Source organism: Xenopus laevis, chromosome 1S (assembly GCF_017654675.1).
Source record: "Xenopus laevis strain J_2021 chromosome 1S, Xenopus_laevis_v10.1, whole genome shotgun sequence".
Taxonomy (NCBI): domain Eukaryota; kingdom Metazoa; phylum Chordata; class Amphibia; order Anura; family Pipidae; genus Xenopus; species Xenopus laevis.
The window spans coordinates 31,867,475-31,889,529 of NC_054372.1; the positions used below are offsets into that span (position 1 = coordinate 31,867,475).

A 22,055-nucleotide genomic window follows, 5' to 3' on the forward strand; every position below is an offset into this window, starting at 1 on the left:
GAAATACACGGTTGGGGAATGACAACATTAACAGGCAGATATATCATATTGTGAAGAAGTAGGATGGCACACACAATTGTGCTAAAACATAAGTGTTTTATTTGGATCTCAAACACTCAGACAGGCAGATATATCGCATTAGTCATGTCTCCAATACCCATGTCTGTTATGTATGCCTCTGATGCAACAAATAAAACACTCACATTTAAAGGAGAACTAAATCCTAAAAATAAAAGTGGCTAAAAATGCCATATTTTATATACTGCACTTATTGCACCAGCCTAAAGTTTCAGCTTGTCAATAGCAGCAATGATCCAGGACTTCAAACTTGTGACAGGGGGGTCACCATCTTGGAAACTGTCTGTGACACTCACATGCTCAGTGGGCTCTGAGCAGCTGTTGAGAAGCTAAGCTTAGGGGTCGTCGCAAATTATCAAGCAGAAAATGAGTATTGTCTAATATAAGCCTTGGTTGCCTTGGTACAGAAGCACAAAATATAATGTACAACATTTCAAGCTACTTCTTTAGTTGTCCTTTAATATTGCATTATATTGACTGTTGCAGGAAGCAGCAAGACTAGCACATAATTCATTTACTGGACCACCATTCATTGCCAGCTGCTTTCTCCATATATACAGCAGATGCTGAGTGTCTAGCAGCCACTTACTTATATGCAGTTCTGTGAACGGTCTGGCTACTTTTGCTTTCTGGGATAAAATCAAGACGCTAAAAAGTAATTAAAAAAAATAAAAATCAATAAGCAAAGTTGACATCTAATACATCTAATTTATTTCATTTGTACTATGCCAGGATTTAAGAATAAGCTCAACTTCACTTTGCCCTTCATTAACAAACAGATTCTGGCAATCAAGAGTCAGACAAAAATAAACTGAAAATCTCTCTCATGCCTTCAGGACAAAGTGGGACACAAGAGGTCGCAACAGCAAATGCTCAGTCACATGCTGAGAAAGATGGATTGTTTTGTCCCACATTATACTATGTGACAGCAATTGGCCAGCCACAAACTGGAGGCACAGTATCTACATCAATGAACACAAGTGCTTGGCCACTCGAAGGCCCTGCCAGTATAACAAACAATGTTCCAATAAGAATCAAGTGAGAATATTTGGGCAGTGGGAAAATAAAGGAACGGTAACAACAAAAATGGATTTGTTGATATTATTAATCGCTTAGCTTTGGATCCAGGCACTCTCCTAACGATCTTAAATTCTGACTTAAGACCTAGCAAGCAGACAGCAAATGAAAATACAACAGTTACTTAGCTGCAATCACAACACTGTTATGTTCACAATAGTCACAACGCTATTGGGGTTGCGTACTTGCCACAGATGCAGTGTGCAAAGTAGAGTCCTGCAGCAGGTCGGGTACCTGCAAAAAAACGGGCACCTGCGGAATGAGGGGAGGATTTTCAGGTGCGGGTATACCCGCAGGTCTGCGGAGTTGCGGGTCTCATCTAAATTTCTAATCTTATGTAATATAGTCTATATTTTACAAAAAACTTGTTTCTGTCCCCGCTCACTTTTGATGACGTCACTTCCCGCTTGCAGCACCATCACTTCCTGTTTGCTGGTGGTCACCGAGTTGCGGATAAGGCAGTTGCGGGTCTGGGTCGGGTAGCGGATCACAGTGAGTATATATGTGGGTTGCAGTTCGGGTCGCTTGTTCTTGGTCTTAGAAACTGGTTCCGCGCAGCACACTAGTGCAAAATGCACAAATGAACACATTCACCATGTTTTTTACCCATGATGCAACACTTCCCCCGAAATTTCATAGTGGTAGACAAAAATGAAAGAGGTTTGTTCCCTACAGATGCTGAAAGACACAGAATACACCTCCCCACCGTAGCCAGATGGTTGCAAATACAATGCAACGCTGACTGCTAGCATAATCTGAGAGGAAAGGTTTCATGGAAAATTCAGGCTTTAATTAGTTGGGACAATTAAGAAAGACAAAGTAACCTGCACCTGCTCCCTTTCCAATTTCAGTCCTTGCCACTGGAGGGACACAGCGGCTGGGAAGTGTCAGGAACAATAGAAAGTGAAAGGCATAACAGATGCTTCATCAACCTGAGCACCGTGCCGAAGTGAAAATAGAAATGAATGCAGCAGCTGGAGGAAAACAATAGATTTTATAAATACTTCGTAAAAAATCTCATTGTTTAAAAAACGAAAAAGATATAGTCCAATGCACTGTAAAATATGTACGTATATTCTATAAGAAGAATTCTAGCACCCAGTGCCTTCAAATAGGCAGGGTTTCTCAAGGTGGAGTGTATTACTCTATACATTAGGAAAAAGTTATGGATTTAGTAATCCATGACATACTGCCTCATAATTAAAGGCAAAAAACATCCAAAGACCAGCATAATGAAAGATAATGAATTCTAAGCAAGTGTCCTGTATGCATAAACTCAATATTTTCAGTATTAATAAAGGTCACCAATCACAGAAAATCGGTTTCCCCCCCACCAGAGGTGCATGCTAACAAAGATAAAACGTCAGACTTGGAAACAGTTCTGTTCTCTTTCATTAGGCAAGAATCTGTTTTGGATGAGGTGTCTGCCTGGATTAAAGACTTAATGTCAGTATGCAATGTTTTAGCCTTAGAAGTTGACAGAGGAGTGGCAGTAACAAGCCTTCCTCCATTAACTGCCAGCTCCCTTTACAACTATACAGGTTGTGACTTGCTGATGTACAGGTGCACACACACAATAAAGTATAACACACAAAATGAGCAAATAAGCACGGACTATGGTTTTCATGAAGAGCAGTCAACAGCTTCACAGCAGAAGAACAGAAGAAGATGTGTATAGTAGGGCTTGGAATGTTTCAGCGGCAGGCCCTACTGAAAGAAATCAGAAGCCACCGCTGCTTGTATTAATGTTAACCAAATCCTTATCCAAGGATATTGTTAGCAGCAACTGATTAGTAATATATCAGCCTTTTATTCTTTGACCAAGGTTGCTAACTCGTCATCAGTCTTACATGACAACTTCTGGACATGAACTGCTTGGTCAACAACATTCTCCTTCAAGTTCTGTTTGGTCACGTTGATGATCTTGCAGGTTACTCAGCCAAAGAAAATACATGCCCTGCACATGTCACTTATTATTTTCCTTCAGAGAGAAAAATTGCAAAGATCATTATAAGGATTTAGCTCCCTGTCCTAAAGCACCACAAAAGAACATTGGCATTGACTAATGCACAGACAAGATCATTTACTGCTGGTGCGATCAGGGTGCAAAGTGCAAAAAACTGACATTCAGCTAAGTTTATTGAATTTGGTCCCTGTACTGCCATCAGCGCCTCTGGCCACAGATCCTTCTGCTCCAAGACCCGAGTTCCCTCCCCATGAAGGCCACACAACTGAATTTGGCAACACTGTATTCATGATGGGTGGGTGGAAGCATGAAGTGGCCCTCTTCAATCCCCTACTTCCAGTTAGGAATAAAATAGCCCTGTAATACACACATTAGAGAACTATCGCGAAAATGAAACTTTAATATAAGCTTTAGCATACTGAAATAAGAAACTTTCTAAATACAATCAATTACATTCTGTACTGTTTCTGAAATAATCACATTTATCTTCACTATCTCTCTCTCTGCATCTATTTCTCTTCATTCTCTATTCAATAGATCTTATAGGGGGGCTCCTTTTGCCTAGAAGATGTATTAGAGCTCACTCGATTAAAATCACCAGGCATCATGTCTCTCTACATGCAGAATTTGTCCAAAAGGCAGTTATTTTGTTAGATTTTGTTTGTACTGGAATCAGTTATTTCAGGAAGCTATAAAACATCAGATAGGAAATGAAGCACCTCTATAAGATATATTGGATCTAACTGTCAATGAATATCTGACAACCAACTGCTGCATGAAGAAAGAATGAAGAGAAACAGATGCTGAGAGAGGAATAGTAAAGATAAACTTAATTATTTCAGAAACGGTACAGAATAGTTAATTGATTATATTTACAAAGTTTCTGTTTTCCGTGTGCGGACGTTTACATAAAATTTTCATTTTCGCGATAGTTCCCCTTTAATATTGCAAGCAAGACCACGGATGTAAGTGCTCTTGTACGAGCATATATAATGTATATGGGTCGGTGTTTTCAACAACGAAACAAATTTCTTGTACCAATTGATTGGGGTTTTTTGTGTGAGGAGGATATCACTCTACAAGGATGAGTACACAGGCGACTCAAGAATAGTGTCATTTTACTTGTCAGTGAAAGCTAAAAGAACTAGATTACTAATTCCTTGCAATTTGTGGAACCCATCAAGAGAATAATAAAATATTCATACAGAATGAACCATCATTAAAGGTTAAATGGAGATCCTATGCAAACTCTATGAGGAATCTTTTTAGCTTTGGCAATTAGCAAACTGATGTACAAATATTTTATGACAGTTGCTTGAGGCACTGAATATTACATATTTGCCAGCAATTCTTCAGGGACTGAGAAGAAAGAAAAAGTTACTTAGCTTCTTTCAAGCAAAGTGACTCCCATCCAGATGCTGAATTTTATTAAAGGGGCAGTACTCAACACGAGTGCAGTGAATTGGACTCTCCATACTTTTTGCCTACTATTTTAATCAAGAAAAACCTGTGGTTATTATTTCTTGAGCTTAAAAGGGCAGCCAGGGTGAATGAGGCTATCCTATGCTTGGTCCTTATGAGGTAGATAATTATATAGGATTATACAACCCTGCCCTTCCCCTTTGTAAGAATCAAACATGGAGTAGCTTCATTTTCCTGTTCCCTGCTTGGCTCAATGAATGAAAACCATGACCACGTTTTCGTGATTAAAACAACAGGGAAAAAGTATGGTCAAGTTCTACTTATTGATCTTTAAAAGCAAAGGATTTCAGCATTCTAGGCTAGGATTACCAGATCAACAAACATTTAATCTAAAGGCAATCAACTGGAAACCAGCATCTTGCATTTCTTTGAATAGTCTCTGAATTCCATATAATCTGGTAACCTCATAGTAGGAAATACTGGAATCAATACATAGCAGGCCTGACTCATTATGCCCAGGCCCGGTATGATATTGTCAACGCAGCAAAACAAACCAAACCATAGTGGTGAAAAACAGGTACAGGTTCATCAGCATAATTTTAACTGTTTTCGAACAAATTTTTTTGGACCATGCCCATTTTTGTGCTCACACCACCTAATTACCATGTTCATTTTACAAAATTTGGCAGATTATGAAAGTTTGAACACATTTCTGTGCTTTTTTTTCAGTTATTACAGTTTTGCTAATGAAGGTGAATTACCCTTTATGCTGTAAATCTAACTTCTTCCAAGAGACATTTTTATCTTAATTACAATTACTTATTTGCTTATCTCAAATTGTTACCAAAGTATCTTTGTGCATCTGGTGGCTGTTCTGGGATTTCTGCCAAAAGCAAGTGCAGGAGATCAAAGAGAAAGTCGGGACATTTCTATAAGAAGCCGGGACTGCGGTTTGAGACTGTCCCGCTCAAAAGTGACAGTTGGGAGGTATGGTGGAGTACCATAATATAGGAGAATAATAAAGCAATAGAATTCTTACTGAATTTGGATGAAAATTGAGCGTATGGACAAACAATCCCTGTTTTGTTTAAAAGGTAAGGCATTTTTCAGTAGCAGTATGCACAAAATGTGTTAAATATATTGATAATGGGTTGAGTGCAGAGGACTCTTGTATTTGTCTACATGTATTTTGTGGTCACAGCCTCATTTCACCCCCGCCTAAAAATTTGTGGTGAGCACAACTTTTCCTTGTTTGTTGGAGTACCATAATATATGCACATTATCTTTAATATCTAGTTAATTATGTTTGACTGACATATATTATGAATTCTACCTGGAGTGTCAGGCAACAAAAATGTTGGCTTGATTACGGCTACAAAATCCAGTTTAGTGAGTCACATTGGCTTTGGCAAGGATGTGTATGGGGAATCCAACGCTACACTAGTCCTAAAAGAAGAATTCAACTAAAAAACATTTCACTGGATTCTGAAAAAGTATTTTTCATTTATTAACCTTTAGATTAATTGAAATGTGATTTAGCAAGGGGCTATGCCCATGCAATTTCATTTTGAAAACAAATTCTCAACAAGATTAATTTAACATCTACAGCCTACCCTGACCCCTGGCACACTCTAGCTTATGAGCCTATATATCGCGTGAGGCTGCAGATAGGAAAAGGGGGTGAGTAGATAAGTTATGCGAAAATCGGAGCAATAAATTCCCAAAAGCCTGCCTACTAAGATATGTGGAATTTTCTACTAGAAACTCACAGCGCTTCTTAACCTTTTGTTGAAACTAGTTGAAAGATTCATTTTCTGTGCAATATAAATAGTGAGGAGAGTATATACAAATCCTCAGAGTGTATATTAGGCTCTTTTCTTAATATTTAGCTTCCCGTTACAGATACAGAATCACTTAATGATCATTCCCATAATACAACCCTACCTCCAACAGCCCCCAAGCCATCAAATAAAGGGAGAGGAAAGCATTGCTACTACATGCACCATTAAAATGTCACTTGCACATGGCCCCCATATTTGTCAGATTCTACATACTTATAGTCAATAAAGGAAAAGAGCACTGTGAGTTATGATCATCATTTAAAATGGAGTACTGCTACTTTGTAAAACCTATACATATTTGATATCAGTGCTCTTGGGATATAAACAGAATTCAGAAATGGCCATTTATTGTTTTTTCCAGGAAGCTGATTAAATATTTAGTTTGCTAGTCTGAGCCTTGAGGTGGCCCCGTGGGCTATTAACTTATGGGTCCCCAAGCCGGTTAGAAAGGGTTACTATGACTGACAAAATGCAGTGATATTTTCTCTCCAAACAGAAGACAGAGAGTGAAAACAAGATTCCAAACCAATGTTTGTGTAAAGCTGGATCCCCATCTTAATTTGGGTCCTCTGAGAAAAGGTTTAAGAAACACTGGCCTAGACATAAGAAAAGCAGAAAGGAGGAGGGGACGTAATGCATGAAATATCAGAACACAAAGGGACGACCTACACACTGCAGATAAATGCAGAGCATGTAGACGACTACAGGGGAAAGATGTGCGGCTTTCAGTTCCTATGACAGGCCTTTCACTAGCTGTTAATAAGGCAGAGAGAAAAAGGTGGGAAATTGGTAGGTGAGCCGTTACTGCATGTTTATATAATTCTATATACAGGTATAGGATCCCTTATCCGGAAACCCGATATCCAGAAAGCTCCGAATTACGGAATGGCTGTCCCCCATAGACTCCATTTTATCCAAATAATCCAAATTTTTAAAAATGATTTCCTTTTTCTCTGTAATAATAAAACAGTAGCTTGTACTTGATCCCAACTAAGATATAATTAATCCTTATTGGAAGCAAAACCAACCTATTGGGTTTATTTAATGTTTAAATTAATTTCTAGTAGACTTAAGACATGAAGACCCAAATTACGGAAAGATCCGTTATCCGGAAAACCCCAGGTCCCGAGCATTCTGGATAACAGGTCCCATACCTGTATATAAATTCTCAAAACATACACACAAGCATAGAAAAATATTATTTCTAAAGGGGCATTCAATGTAATGCCCTTACACATAACTGCAATGCACCGAACCAACGCTACCGTCCAATACCTCCCGATTGCTTTGCAAATTTTGGATTCCATTCTGAATAGCTGCCACAGGAAAAGCATATCAGAAGCGTGAGGTAACATTAAGCAGGGATGAGAACATTTTCCCCACATACAGGAGGCTTACAGTAATCTGTGTGCAAGCAAGGCCCCAGAGGCATTACAAAGCTACAGTAGGCTTGGAAGCAATTCTGCAGGAACTGAGGCTCTACAGCATCACAGGCAAGCAGTGGCTTTGGGGGCCTAACCTAAAGGCACACAAGGGTGAAATTTGGTAGGATTATCTACCCTAGGGGGTTTGAATCCAAAAAAGACCAAAATCATCTGTCTGAGACTGCGTGCGAGAATAGAAATGCAAGTGCCCATATCACAACACAGTGCAGTTTTCATGAGGATGTGAGAAAGCATTTTAATGAAGGGCTCAAGATTTCTAGAGAGCATTTGTAATCATCTCCATGGGCATGGAATCAATTGTTTTCCAAATAAGGGATTCTTTCCGTAATTTGCATCACTTACTTTAAAACGAATAAATATTTAACCAGGAAATAAAACAATAGGCTTGCTCTGTCAAAATATGGATTCATGCAGCTTAGTACCATCAAGAACAATATACAGTTTTATTATTACAGAGAAAAAAATCAAATTGTTTATGATTCATTTTGCGGGAGATGCTTTTTTTGTAGTTTGGAGTAGGGATGCAACAAATCCAGGATTCAGTTCAGGATTAGGCCTGGATTCTGCCTTTCTGCCCGGGCTGAAAGAAGCCTAATTTGCATAAGCAAATTAAAGGCGGGGAGGTAAATTGTGTGACTTACAAAACAAGGAAGTAAAAAATGTTTTCCCCTTCCCAGCCTTAATTTGCATATGCAAATTAGGATTCAGATTCGGTTCGGTATTCGGCCAAATCTTTCGCAAACGATTCGGGGATTCGGCCGAATCCAAAATAGTGGATTCGGTGCACCCGTAGTTTGGAGGTTTCTAGTATTTGCTTTTGCATCCCATCCCTGTATAAGCATATAGATTCTGCTTGCATTGATTAACACATACTGCAGAATAAAACAGGGCATGCTGCTTCAATATATTGACAAACAAAATCTTTACATTTTCCTTTGTGTTTGAACAGACAGGAATTCTAATCATCATCCACGCATAACTTCAGTAATGCAAAGAAAAAAATAGGGAGCTTGCAGAACTTTTTTTGCACAGCCTTCTCTTCTCTTAGGAGAGGGTGCTATTCTAAGCAATTTGCAACTGGTCTTAATTTTTGGTTTTCAGACAAATTTAGCTTTTTGCTCAGTAGCGCTCTAGTCAGCAGATATCTGGTTCCTAGGGTCCAGATTACCTTAGGAATCAGGCAGTGGTTTGAATGAGAGACTAATATGAATAGGAGAGGGTCTGAATAGAAAGATAAGAAACACAAACATGACAACAATAATACAATTGTAGCTTCTTTGCTTGTGGACCTGGGGGGGGGTCATTGGCCCCCATTTCGAAGCTTGAAAGTGTTAGGAGGCAAGTAATTCAAAAACTATGAAAAAAAAACTGAAGACCAATTGAAAAGTTGCTAAGAAATGACCACTCTATAACATGAAGACAAACTACCCCTTTAAGATGAATTCTCATAAAACATGATAAAGACCCTGGAAACATAAAACACAGACCTGCACTTCCCAGGAAATTTAAGATTACGACACATTCAAGCACTTCTTAAAAGTTAAAATAAGTGGTAAAAACAAAAAATTCAGGTAGAACGCTGCTATCTTCAAGGTAACCCTAGAACCTGAGCGGTTCAACACTGTGATGGCATTAAAATGATAAAAGATAATGGCATATAAGCAGTTTGTATTGTTCCGGTATCTCTTGGGGAAAACAGAACACTCCCCCTCTATCGCAAAGGGAAACTTACTTTATAGGACAAGACATCAATAGATTAGAGGTCATACAGTATTAATGGAACCATGCTTTATAAAAATAACTGGTACTATGCTGGGGTTCTTCTACTTTATTAAAGATTTGACATTTGTCCCAAATGTCCTTGGAGTTATATAGCAAAGAGCAAAATGTAGACAAAATTATTATTTACCTCTCTGCAGAACAAAGAATATTTGCTTGTGGCTTATTTGTTCTGAGACTGCTCAGGAGAAGTACTGTGATTTACAGTTAGCAATATGTAATTATGAGTAATTATTCAATAAGCAAGTAAAGGGGCTTTGACACAGAATCTTGCTATATACCATAAAAACACAATATCCATGGAAACAACTAAGCCATTCAGGAGTTATTTCAATCGCTATTGTTCTCATTAGCAGTGTTATAAATAAAGGCATCCTGTATATCGGCTATGCAGCACCAAGGAGCAAGGTTTCCTGTGCTGGGATTTCCCGTCATACTACAGCCATGTGATGAAAGGGTGAATTTAGGCTGTGCCAGGAGGTGGAAAGTCATATTGCTATCACAATGACAAGCTGTTTGGCCAAAGGAGAAAATGGTCTTTGGGTTTTACTACACACTGACAAATAAATGAGCCAAATAGGAGTCTCTGGAATGTGTCCAGATGATCATTGCTATGATTTAAATTTGTAATTATAGTGGAATTAAGATGGCCATAGACGTAACAATTACAATCTATCCTGGAAAAGATCTTTCCAAGAAAGATAGTTCGCTTCAATACACACGTGTAGAGCCGAATCATCAGATTTACAGAATTGAATTCTACCTGTATCTGATGATTCAGCACTAAACAGTGGCTGATGTTCGGGTGCCTTCAGAGGCAAACAAACAAAATGTTCTGCGTGGGACAATCGAGGAACCGACTAATGTTCAAGTCTTCTGGCGTTATTGGTCAGCTTGTCTCCCACCAAACACGCACCAAATTTTGTACAAAATATGGTTTAGTACGATAATATCTGTGCATGTATGGCCACTTTTAGTTGGACTGTTATTCTTGTCATCAACAGTCCATATACTCTGGCTACATTGTATGCCTTTCTAAGCACTGTGTGGAAAATATTTGCTCCATGCAATATGATGGAAGGCCCTAAGCCATGACTATTCCCTGAAGGTTCAACTCTACCACCAACGGCCAAAAATATAATTCTGAAAGTGAAAACTCTGCATGATCAGGGGCAAGGAGTTAATGAATTTAGGATGGACAAGGAGAAAACTAGGCAATAATAGGAGCATGCTAAAGAGCAGCAAAGGTTGAATAAAAGGCAGAACAATAAACTGAGAAATAGACTGCCCACATGACTAGGGCAGCTGGGAAACTGACAATATGTCTAGCCCCATGTCAGATTTCAAAATTGAATATAAAAAAATCTGTTTGCTCTTTTGAGAAATGGATTTCAGTGCAGAATTCTGCTGAAGCAGCACTATTTACTATTCACTCACTATTAACTGCGTTTTGGAAAAAACATGTTTTCCCATGACAGTATCCCTTTAAAAACCACTGTATTAGGTTTTTAGGTTATAAACATTTGGTGGCAGGGCCATGCTGACAACTACAATTGGGTCAACTCAACTGCATGTTCAGACTAAACACCAACATGACTGAAGGAGGCATATACACTAGTATGTTGTTGTTGATGATTTACACTTTTGCATTAACATGTGTGGAATAACTGCAGACACATCCCCTTTTCCCTCAATGATCATGGTTAAACAAAATATGAAAACAGATATAAACATATCTATAAAGTCTATCGCTTTGATTTTGTGACTGCAGGTGACTTGGTGAGTTTATACCGGTCATGTGTCTAAGTCATCACATTGCTCCCAATTTATTTTAATCCAAGTATTTTGATCTTGCAAAGGGTATTTTGTTAGTGCATATTAATAGCTACTGTTCTACTGCCAGTTTCAGATTAGAGCAAATATCACAGTACAGGTATTGGATTCATTATCCGGAAATTACGGAATGTCCGTCTCTGATAAACCATTATAATGGAATAATCAAAATTTTTAAAAATGAAAAAATGCTTTTTCTCTGTAATCATAAAGCAGCACCTTGCCCTTGATCCAAACGAAGATATAATTAACCCCTATTGGAAGCAAAACCAGCCTATTGGGTTTATTTAATGTTTACATGATTTTCTAGTAGATTTAAGGTATAAAGATCCAAATTATGGAAAGATACGTTATCCGGAAGACCCCAGGTCCCATGCCTGTACCAGGAGACAGGTCTTAATTTATATTTATATGTATATGTAATACAGTGAGTTTCATGAATTACCTATCCAGAGTAAACTAAATATTGTAAATATGCCTTGCACATGATGGTACGGGAACCGTTATCTGGAAACCAGTTATCCAGAAAACTCCGGATTACAGCATGGCTGTCTCCCATAGACTCCATTTTATCCAAATAATCCAAAATTTTAAAAATGATTCTCTTTATCTATGTAATAATAAAACAGTACCTTGTCCTTGATCCAAACCAAGATATAATTAATCCTTATTGGAAGCAAAATCAGCCAATTGTTTTTATTTACCATTTACATGATTTTCTAGTAGACTTAAGGTAAGCAGATACAAATTACAGAAAGATCAGTTATCCGGAAAACCCCAGGTCCCGCAATGTGTAATGTTCTGGCCCTATAATACATACAGCTCTATATTTAGAAATGCATAAAAGGTTGAAGCACCGGTGGCAATGCGATTACATGCACCCAAGCGTTAACATTCCCTAGTGAATTTAAGACAGGGACCCACACGCTCTAGGATATAAAAGGGGACTTGGAATCGTTTCTGTAGTCACAGGAGAACAGATTCAGGACTATAATATCTTAATCTAGGATGATTGGGAAATAAATGCACATAAATTAGGAGGGAGGCAAGAGGGAGAACAGGGGTGAAATGAGGAGCCCTAATTATCAGTCCTTACTGACAGCAGGCATGAAATATTAATGATAAAAACAATTCATCCAGAAGACTGGCTTTCCATTACAGGATTCTAGCCTTATAAGTGGTTTGTTCATGTATAAAAACAACCAACCTTGGTATTTATTAATGATGATAATACTGTGCTCATTCACACAGCCAGGAGAAGGAGATTTGTGTGCCTTCATAGTAAGGTAAAAAAAATGTGCCACTGCCCACCACAATAATAAATCACAGCCCTGGCGCTTAAAGGGATTCGATTTCTTCAGGGATTGAATGGTAATGTTTGCACTGACAGGTCACAACATGTAATATGAGGACGCCAGTTACCAATTTTTATCACTTTGTGTCATTTCCACATATTTGAGGCCATGTGTAATGAATAATCACTCTCTAATACTTTAATTAGCATTACAAGCATACACAAATATTGTAGTGCTTCTTTTGAAATGGTTTTCGGTATCAACACCAACAGAATTGTGATGTATATCCACATTACACACCTACAAATATTAAACCCACACAAATACTGACCTACCTATAAACAGTCCTCAACCTACACACACATATATATATTTTGCCTGCCTCTATATAGACACAAATATATATATATATATATATATATATATATATATATATATATATATATATATTATATATATATATATATATATTATATATATATATATATATATATATATATATATATATATATATAATCCCTGACATCTAGCCTGGAGTGTATCAGTTTCCAGCTGGAGAAGTAAACAAGATGTCCCCCTGCTATTATTGGAAGATGGCAGAGCCCCTTGTGTAGAAGTGCACTAACCTGTGTGGAATATAACTGGGCTTTTCCTATATCCAGAAGGCAGCCGCAGATTCCGGAGCAAGCCGCTGGCTGTCAGTCGCACGCGCATATTGGATAAGGAGAATTTGGGAGACCATAACATGTCTTCAGAAGCAGTGGATGGATTTCACGCAAGAAACTGCCTCCATGTACTACCACATGCTATATTTTTAGCTTTCCACTGATGATCCCGGGCCAAGCACAATACGGGAGGCAGAAGGAAGCAATTGAAAGAGGCGGCTCATTCCATCTTCCTGGCTGCCAGGCACACACATAACAGATCCCAGAAAGCAGAAATCCTCTATGCAAATGCAGCCAGCAGCAGTAGTGCTCCCCCCACCATCACAACCAGATGTTGCAGAAACAAAGCGGGGCCCTTAGAAGGAGCCCTCCTCCTCCTCCTCCTCCTCCCAGAACAGTGAACACAGGCAGCAGCAGCCGCTGAATTACATCACACAATGTCCTTGCATAACAATATATTAAACGGGGCTGGTTAACCCCTTTCAATGGATATCATGGAGGCCTTTAAGGAAATTCTATGTACGTACACAGACAGCCACAGGGCAAAGCATGACATTATTTACATACAAATGTTCAGAAATGGGTGAGCTGCACTGGTGCAAAGCTCAAATGTCAGTGCTGGTGTGAAATGCAATGCAGGAGATGGGATTAAAACACAGTAGGGAAGAAAGTGGGAGGCATGGGAAAAAAAAAGCAAGCTCAGCGTCCAATCATACGTGGCCCATCTTTCATCACAGAGCCACACAGGATGACTTTAATAATCCTGCAGGCTGACATTAATGTTATTCTTAGAAGCAGAACGCAGGGGATCAAAATGGTGGACATGGCCCCATGGGAATTTTTGTTCCCCCAGCTTTGTGACTATTCAGTGGGGGAAACAAGCTGAAACAAATATTTCTGGGGCTTGTTTTTTTTGCCTGTTAAACCTTTAGCAAATGGATAGGAACTGTCCCTAATTAATGAATAGTCATTTGCAAGAGTTGTCTGCGGTCTTAGTCAGTTTTTAGCAGCCCTACTACAGAAATGTCCATTAGCCAGTAATTTTAATATGTGCAGTTAGAAAATAATAAAACATGCATGCTTAACCCCTCCATTACCAGCATAAGGTTTGCCACCTTAAAGGAACAGTTCAGAGTGAAAATAAAAACTGAATAAATAAATAGCCTGTGCAAAATAAAAAATGTTTCTTATATAGTTAGCCAAAAATGTAATGTATTAAGGCTGGAGTGACCGGATGTCTTGCATAAGAAAACAGAACACTACTTCCTGATTTTCAGCTCTCTAACTTTGAGTTAGTCAGCGACTTGAAGGGGGGCCACATGGGACATAACTGTTCAGTGAGTTTGTAATTGATCCTCAGCATTCAGCTCAGATTCAAAAGCAACAGTTATGAGCCATGTGCCCCCCCCCTCAAGTCACTGATTGGTTACTGCCTGGTAACCAATCAGTGGAAACCAAGAGAGCTGCAAAGCAGGAAGTAGTGTTCTGGCTATTATGTTACACATCCAGTCACTCCAGCCTTTATACATTACATTTTTGGCTAACTATATTAGAAACATTTTTTATTTTGCACATTCTATCTATTTACCGAGTTTTTATTTTTACACTGAACAATTCCTATAACTCTTGTTCTTAAATGCATAAAAGAAAAAATTATTCATGAATATCTATATATCGAAGTAACTGGTATCAACCCCACAAATTCAGTCTATCATACATATTCCTGGCAAGACATGGCTGCTAGCGATGTTGACTAAATTTTTCCCTGCAAAAATGACGCCCATAGACTTCAATGGTTAAAAAAAAAAGGTGGTGTGTCCAAAAAAATTGATGAGCCGCATTGATGCCCATAGACTTATGCATTTTGGCGAATTTTCGCAGTTTTACTAGTTTTTGGCTAAGCAAAACGGATCAGATTCGCCCATCACTATCGGCTGCATTTACTTGTGTTGTTGCAATTACAGCCCCACAAGCCAGTAGCCAGGGGCCTTTTTATTATTCAGATGAGTTACACCTGCTGAACTGTAAAATGCGTGACTGCACTTAAATGCCAAACAATTTCCAGCTCCAGACTTACCGTAATAGCCTGTAAGCCCCACACCCTGTAGGGCAGGTGCCTTCACTTTATCCCTTTCAAACAGCAACTCTCTGTATCACTAAAGCTCTCACTTAATTGTGGCCCCAAGCATTTATTGTTCTGCTTATAGAACAGTCTACAACTGACTGAGCTTCTCGCAGGAATGTGCTTTCTCACTGGCGTGGCATGACATGTACCCACATAGCTATTTTCATGTTCTTTCTACGCACTTTCTGTACATTTGCATTAATACATTCACCATGATATACGTAAACACTACAGGTATAGAATATATTATAAGCAGCGCTCAGAACTTGCTTGGTTAACCCCAGTGTTGCTTGTTTGCCCTTACAGACAAGAGAGCAATAAGGGCATCGATCAGTCAAGAGTAAAATCACAGGTCGCTTGGTAGAGGGGAAGGCTGCAAGATTGGCAATAGCAGAGCATTCAGAGTTAAGAGGACTTATAAAATATATAATTTAATGAATATTAAAAGTCCCTACAGCAGTCTTAGCCCAATTCACAATATGATAATTAATATATATGAAATTCTCAATGATTGAATGCTTAGTGATGGGAGCAAATTGATCATGCCAAATGCAAACTACAACTTCCAGTATTCAGTCTAGAGATACAGTGGTGTGAAAAACTATTTGCCCCCTTCCTGATTTCTTATTCTTTTGCATGTTTGTCACACAAAATGTTTCTGATCATCAAACACATTTAACTATTAGTCAAAGATAACACAAGTAAACACAAAATGCAGTTTTTAAATGAGGGTTTTTATTATTTAGGGAGAAAAGAAATCCAAACCTGTGTGAAAAAGTAATTGCCCCCTGAACCTAATAACTGGTTGGGCCACCCTTAGCAGCAATAACTGCAATCAAGCGTTTGCGATAACTTGCAACGAGTCTTTTACAGCGCTCTGGAGGAATTTTGGCCCACTCATCTTTGCAGAATTGTTGTAATTCAGCTTTATTTGAGGGTTTTCTAGCATGAACCGCCTTTTTAAGGTCATGCCACAACATCTCAATAGGATTCAGGTCAGGACTTTGACTAGGCCACTCCAAAGTCTTCATTTTGTTTTTCTTCAGTCATTCAGAGGTGGATTTGCTGGTGTGTTTTGGGTCATTGTCCTGCTGCAGCACCCAAGATCGCTTCAACTTGAGTTGACGAACAGATGGCCGGACATTCTCCTTCAGGATTTTTTGGTAGAATTCATGGTTCCATCTATCACAGCAAGTCTTCCAGGTCCTTAAGCAGCAAAACAACCCCAGACCATCACACTACCACCACCATATTTTACTGTTGGTATGATGTTCTTTTTCTGAAATGCTGTGTTACTTTTACGCCAGATGTAACGGGACGCGCACCTTCCAAAAAAGTTCAGCTTTTGTCTCGTCGGTCCACAAGGTATTTTCCCAAAAGTCTTGGCAATCATTGAGATGTTTTTTAGCAAAATTGAGACGAGCCTTAATGTTCTTTTTGCTTAAAAGTGGGTTGCGCCTTGGAAATCTGCCATGCAGGCCGTTTTTGCCCAGTCTCTTTCTTATGGTGGAGTCGTGAACACTGACCTTAATTGAGGCAAGTGAGGCCTGCAGTTCTTTAGATGTTGTCCTGGGGTCTTTTGTGGCCTCTCGGATGAGTTGTCTCTGCGCTCTTGGGGTAATTTTGGTCGGCCGGCCACTCCTGGGAAGGTTCACCACTGTTCCATGTTTTTGCCATTTGTGGATAATGGCTCTCACTGTGGTTCGCTGGAGTCCCAAAGCTTTAGAAATGGCTTTATAACCTTTGAAATTGAACTCAGGTGTGATAAACCACAGTTAAGTTATTTTTTAACAAGGGGGGCAATCACTTTTTCACACAGGCCCAAGTAGATTTGGAGTTTTTTTTCTCCCTTAATAACGTAAACCTTCATTTAAAAACTGCATTTTGTGTTCAATTATGTTATCTTTGACTAAAAGTTAACGGTTTTTGATGAGCAGAAACATTTAAGTGTGGCAAACATGCAAAAGAATAAGAAATCAGGAAGGGGGCAAATAGTTTTTCACACCACTGTAGATTTTCACAGCAAAAAATTAACAGCTCTGTTTTTGACTTGGAAATCTTATTTACAATCTATGTGGCGTGTTTTTTACCGATGCCTGTTCTTAAGCTGTGATATTATGTATTAACATACAAAATACATCTGCATCCAGCTGTATTATAAACAGAGACGAGAACATCGCTACCTCTTAGAATTACTCTTTTGCAGAGGCTCTGAAATGATGCCAATACAAATGTATATGTTTATATTATAATATATATATTATTACTATATAATATATAGATTATTAATATTCTTTATTACTATTAAAACAAAAAAATGCCTTCAACAAAAACTAGTCAGTTACTAGTGTTGTGGGTTTGTTTCAGGATGCACAATGACATTTCCAAAGTTCATAGAAGCATGACCTTAAAATGCTTGGGAGTACAATAAGATCCATTTACAAAAGCTTCGTGACATAATAAAGGCATTGATGAAACCCTGCATTTCTATGTTTGTAGTCCATGTGCTTCATTCATCCTTACTCTTTACCAATAAAACTCTCTAATATAGGAAGCTGATAATCATCAATAAGAAATTAACAATTCTGGCCACTGTAAGTAGTGGTGTAAAAGTGCCTCTTGTACAATTACAACAAAATATGAAATGGTCTGCAGGATGAGCTCTTATATTCTGGATATACTTCTAAAATCATAAGGCACCTGGCTATCATTTCATAGGGCTAGAAATAAATAGCAATATTTCTAATAGAAATCATAGTTTACGTAGGTGGCAAGGCCAATTACAGATTGTGGTGAGGTGAAGCAACGTATCAACCATGTATTTATAATACATATAATTTATAAAACACATCATTTAACTAAACATGCACAGACCAGGGTAATGTACACTATGGTCAGAAACTGCATTATACAAAAAGCCTCTTTGTATGTGCATCTTTACACAAATCTTATTTAAAGAAGGAAAGATAGACTTACTGGGGTGCCAAAATGTTAGCCACCCCTAGCAATTATAGTTTCTTATCCGAGAACTTGGGCAGGGGGGTCATCTTCTCTACGTTCTGGTCCAGGTATACATGCGCGGTAGAGTAATCTGAAGCAAAAAGCTTGATTTTCACTATACTGTGTCTGTGCACCTGCCCATGGGCCACATAAAAGAAAGGAGAAGCGGAAAATTGCTATGTAGCATTCCTATAAGGGGGTCTCAACTCTCCGGTAACAAACTATAATCACCGTTTGTTCACCTTTGAGATAACTTTTAATATGATGTAGAGTGATATTCTGAGATAATTTGCAATCTTTTTTATTATTGAAGGTTTTTGAGTTATTTAGGTTTTTATTCAGCAGCTCTTCAATTCGCATTTTAAGCAATCTAGTAACTAGGGCCCAAATTACCCTAGCAACCATGCATTGATTTGAATAAGAGACTGGAATATGAATAGGAGAGAGTCTGAATAGAAGGATCAGTAATAAAAAGTAGCAATAACAATACATTTGCAGCCTTACAGAGCAATTGTTTTTTTTAGAAGAGGACAGTGACGCCCATTTGAAAGCTGCAAAGAATCAGAAGAAAAAGACAAATAACTATAAAATTGAAAACCAATTGAAAAGTTGCTTAAAATTTGTCATTCTAGAACAACAAAAAAGTTACTTTAAAGGTGAACCACCCCTTTAACAGACCTCCAAAGCTATTACATTAAGGACACACGGACAGATTCAGGGAGCTTAGTTGCCCCTGCGACAAAACTCCTCTTCTTCCTTCTGCCTACCCCTACCTTCCAGCAGGCTATAATGGAAAATCGCCAGTGGGATAGCACTCGCGGCACTTCGTTTTCCAAAGTTGCCCGAGGTTTTCTCGTGAGGCAACTTCGGAAAATAAAGCACCGCGAGTACCATCCCACTGACGATTCTTCATTATAGCCGGCGGGAAGGTAGATCGGGGAGATTGTCGCCTAGAAGAACAGGCGATTAGTCGCCGGCAACTGTGTGCCCTTACCCTAAGCCCTCCCCCAAACTTAAAAAAGTAAGACATTTTTATAAAATTATATATAATGAAGTTGATTAGTCTAGGCCCCATATAACTCCTGGGTCCTCCAGCATTGGCAGGATCTGCTTCCTCAGTTAGTTGCACCAGCTAGTAGCCCTGCACAGTGCCCCTAAATCTGCATGCCAACACTTCTTAGTCATCTCATCAAAGTTAAAGCATCTGCTGTAAATAATGTAACACCTTTCATTGCAGGGCAAGAACTAAAGAGCCACTTCTGTTGCTGTGTAGACGATTCCGTGAGAAAGCAAATCCCTCAAGGCCTTGGGCTGTGAAAAGTCTCTCACATGAAATTCCTTTTGGACCAGTTTAACTTCCCATGTAGTATGTAGGATTAGTGGGATGAGCAGTTTATTTGTAGAATGTAGGATTAGTGGGATGAACAAAGTATATAATCATATCTCCTCTTTAGACGTTTGCCTTGCAACACTATGTGGTGATGATTAGTAAAAATTCTTGATGCAATTGTGTTGTCAGTGTAGCAATGGTCATACAGTTACTATATATATATATATATATATATATATACATATATATATATATATATATATATATACATATATATATATATATACATACATACATACATATATATATATATATATATATATATATATATATATATATATATATACAGACACATATACATATATATATATATATATACATATTGTGTTAGCAAGTGCAAGAAAAGAAAAAAAAAATAATAAGAAAGCCAAAACTGTTTTCTTACCATTCTGAAGTGATTTTGCATCTAGCTTCTTTGTCAAAGACACTGATGGCCCAGATGATCTTGGCAAAGTTGGGATAACAGAAGGGCTTTTCTTAGTTCCTGTAACTAGAATAAAAGCCCACCTGTTGAAGAGTACTAAACTACTTTTACATACAGTACATAGCACATAAATGCTTAAAATGCAGCGTCACTTTTAATAACCTTTTAAAGGTAATATACACCATATTGTAAAATAAAGATATAAGACACCAATTGAGTTCCATGCCCAGTGCCTTTATACCAGTCATGGAACTCAGAGATGATCTCAAATATCCTCATAAGAGTAGTGAGCCATGCAACACAAATTACATACTTTAAAAGGGTTGGGCGGGGGGGGGGGACTGCACCAGTGCTTATGCGAGACCCTGGGTCACTGCTCCTGTTTGGTGAAAACTGCACCAGCCTGGGCTAAATATTGCAGGAGTGTCATGCCGCCATCATTTTCTTCCTGGATCCACTCTATGGCTTGGGTGCGTTTCTAAATTCCTAATGGCTCAATTGTACCCTAACCTTTACGTTGTAAACTCTAATTTGTAGGGCCCTCTAATCCTATTGTACTCTGTATCCGATTGTTATCCTCCATGTATAGTTATAACTACAGTAAAGCACTGTGTATCTTGTCGGCGCTATATAAATAAATGATGATGATGATGTGCAACACAGTGGAAAGGCAAACTAAGAAGCAAAAAGCTAGCTTTTTACTCTTATGCACATGCACACCAGGCCTGTGGCATGGGAATGCGGTGCTCCTACAGAAGTATACAAATATAAGTTAATGGAGGGCACTCCCAGTATTAGAAAGGGAAAAAAACTCTTTTTTGAGGAATATGAGGTGCAGATAACCCTGGGATAACACCAGGATAACCCCACAGACAGTTACCCAAAACCATATGTAAGAATAGAGAGGGGATACACACTCAATAAAGAAAATAATACTTAGTAAACAAAGGTGGTATTTTAAAAATTCTCTTTTATATCGTGTATAGAAAACAAATATACATCAGACAAACTGGTATATTATGCACAACAGTATTAGCACAAATATATATATATACCACCAAGTTAAAAGATCAAGGCAAAAAAAGGACAAACCACGGGGAGCAGATACACTTGCCAATGATGAGAACACCCCAACGTTCGAACTATTTGCGGTAAATCCTTCGACTTTGATATTCGAAGTCGATGGATTTACATTCGGCAGTCTAATATCGAGGGTTAATTAACCTTCGATATTCGATCATATGTAAATCTGCCCCTAATTCATTTTTTGAAGTTTAGATGTCCTTTAAACACATTACATTACTAAACCATTTTATACAAAAATTTAGAGGATTCGTGGATCAATGTTGACTTATCGTTATATTTTTGTAGTAGGGGGATACTCTACTTCCTGTCTAACTATATACTATGTTATACTAACTGCTTAATGATTCAGCTAGTTTACAATGAATATATATATATATATATATATCTCTACTGGTACCTTTCCATCATTATACAAACAAGCACTAATCACTCCTATCCTCAAAAACCTTCCCTTGATCCCAGCTCTCCCACTAACTATCGACCAGTCTCCCTTCTTCCATTCGCCTCCAAATTACTAGAAAGGCTTGTTTATAAACGCCTGATGCAGCATCTCACTCACAACTCCCTCCTCGACCCCTTGCAATCTGGCTTCCGCCCATCACACTCGACTGAAACTGCCCTCACCAAAG

General features: G+C 38.4%; 2 protein-coding genes across 2 annotated transcripts in view; both read right to left on the reverse strand.

The window, feature by feature from the left end:
- Nucleotides 1-13,782, reverse strand: part of LOC108706611 (microtubule-associated tumor suppressor 1 homolog) — a 58,610-nt gene extending 44,828 nt beyond the window's left edge. Inside the window, exon 1 of the mRNA XM_018243174.2 lies at nucleotides 13,363-13,782. Coding sequence (XP_018098663.1) covers nucleotides 13,363-13,483 — 121 coding nt within the window. The 5' untranslated portion in view covers nucleotides 13,484-13,782. The remainder of the gene's footprint in view (nucleotides 1-13,362) is intronic.
- Nucleotides 13,783-17,855: 4,073 nt separating this feature from the next.
- The window catches only part of LOC108706610 (microtubule-associated tumor suppressor 1 homolog), a 72,599-nt gene continuing 68,399 nt past the window's right edge, over nucleotides 17,856-22,055 (reverse strand). The window contains exons 6-7 of the mRNA XM_018243172.2: nucleotides 20,302-20,406; nucleotides 17,856-18,617 (exon numbers count right to left, since the gene is read on the reverse strand). Coding sequence (XP_018098661.1) covers nucleotides 18,535-18,617; nucleotides 20,302-20,406 — 188 coding nt within the window. The 3' untranslated portion in view covers nucleotides 17,856-18,534. The remainder of the gene's footprint in view (nucleotides 18,618-20,301; nucleotides 20,407-22,055) is intronic.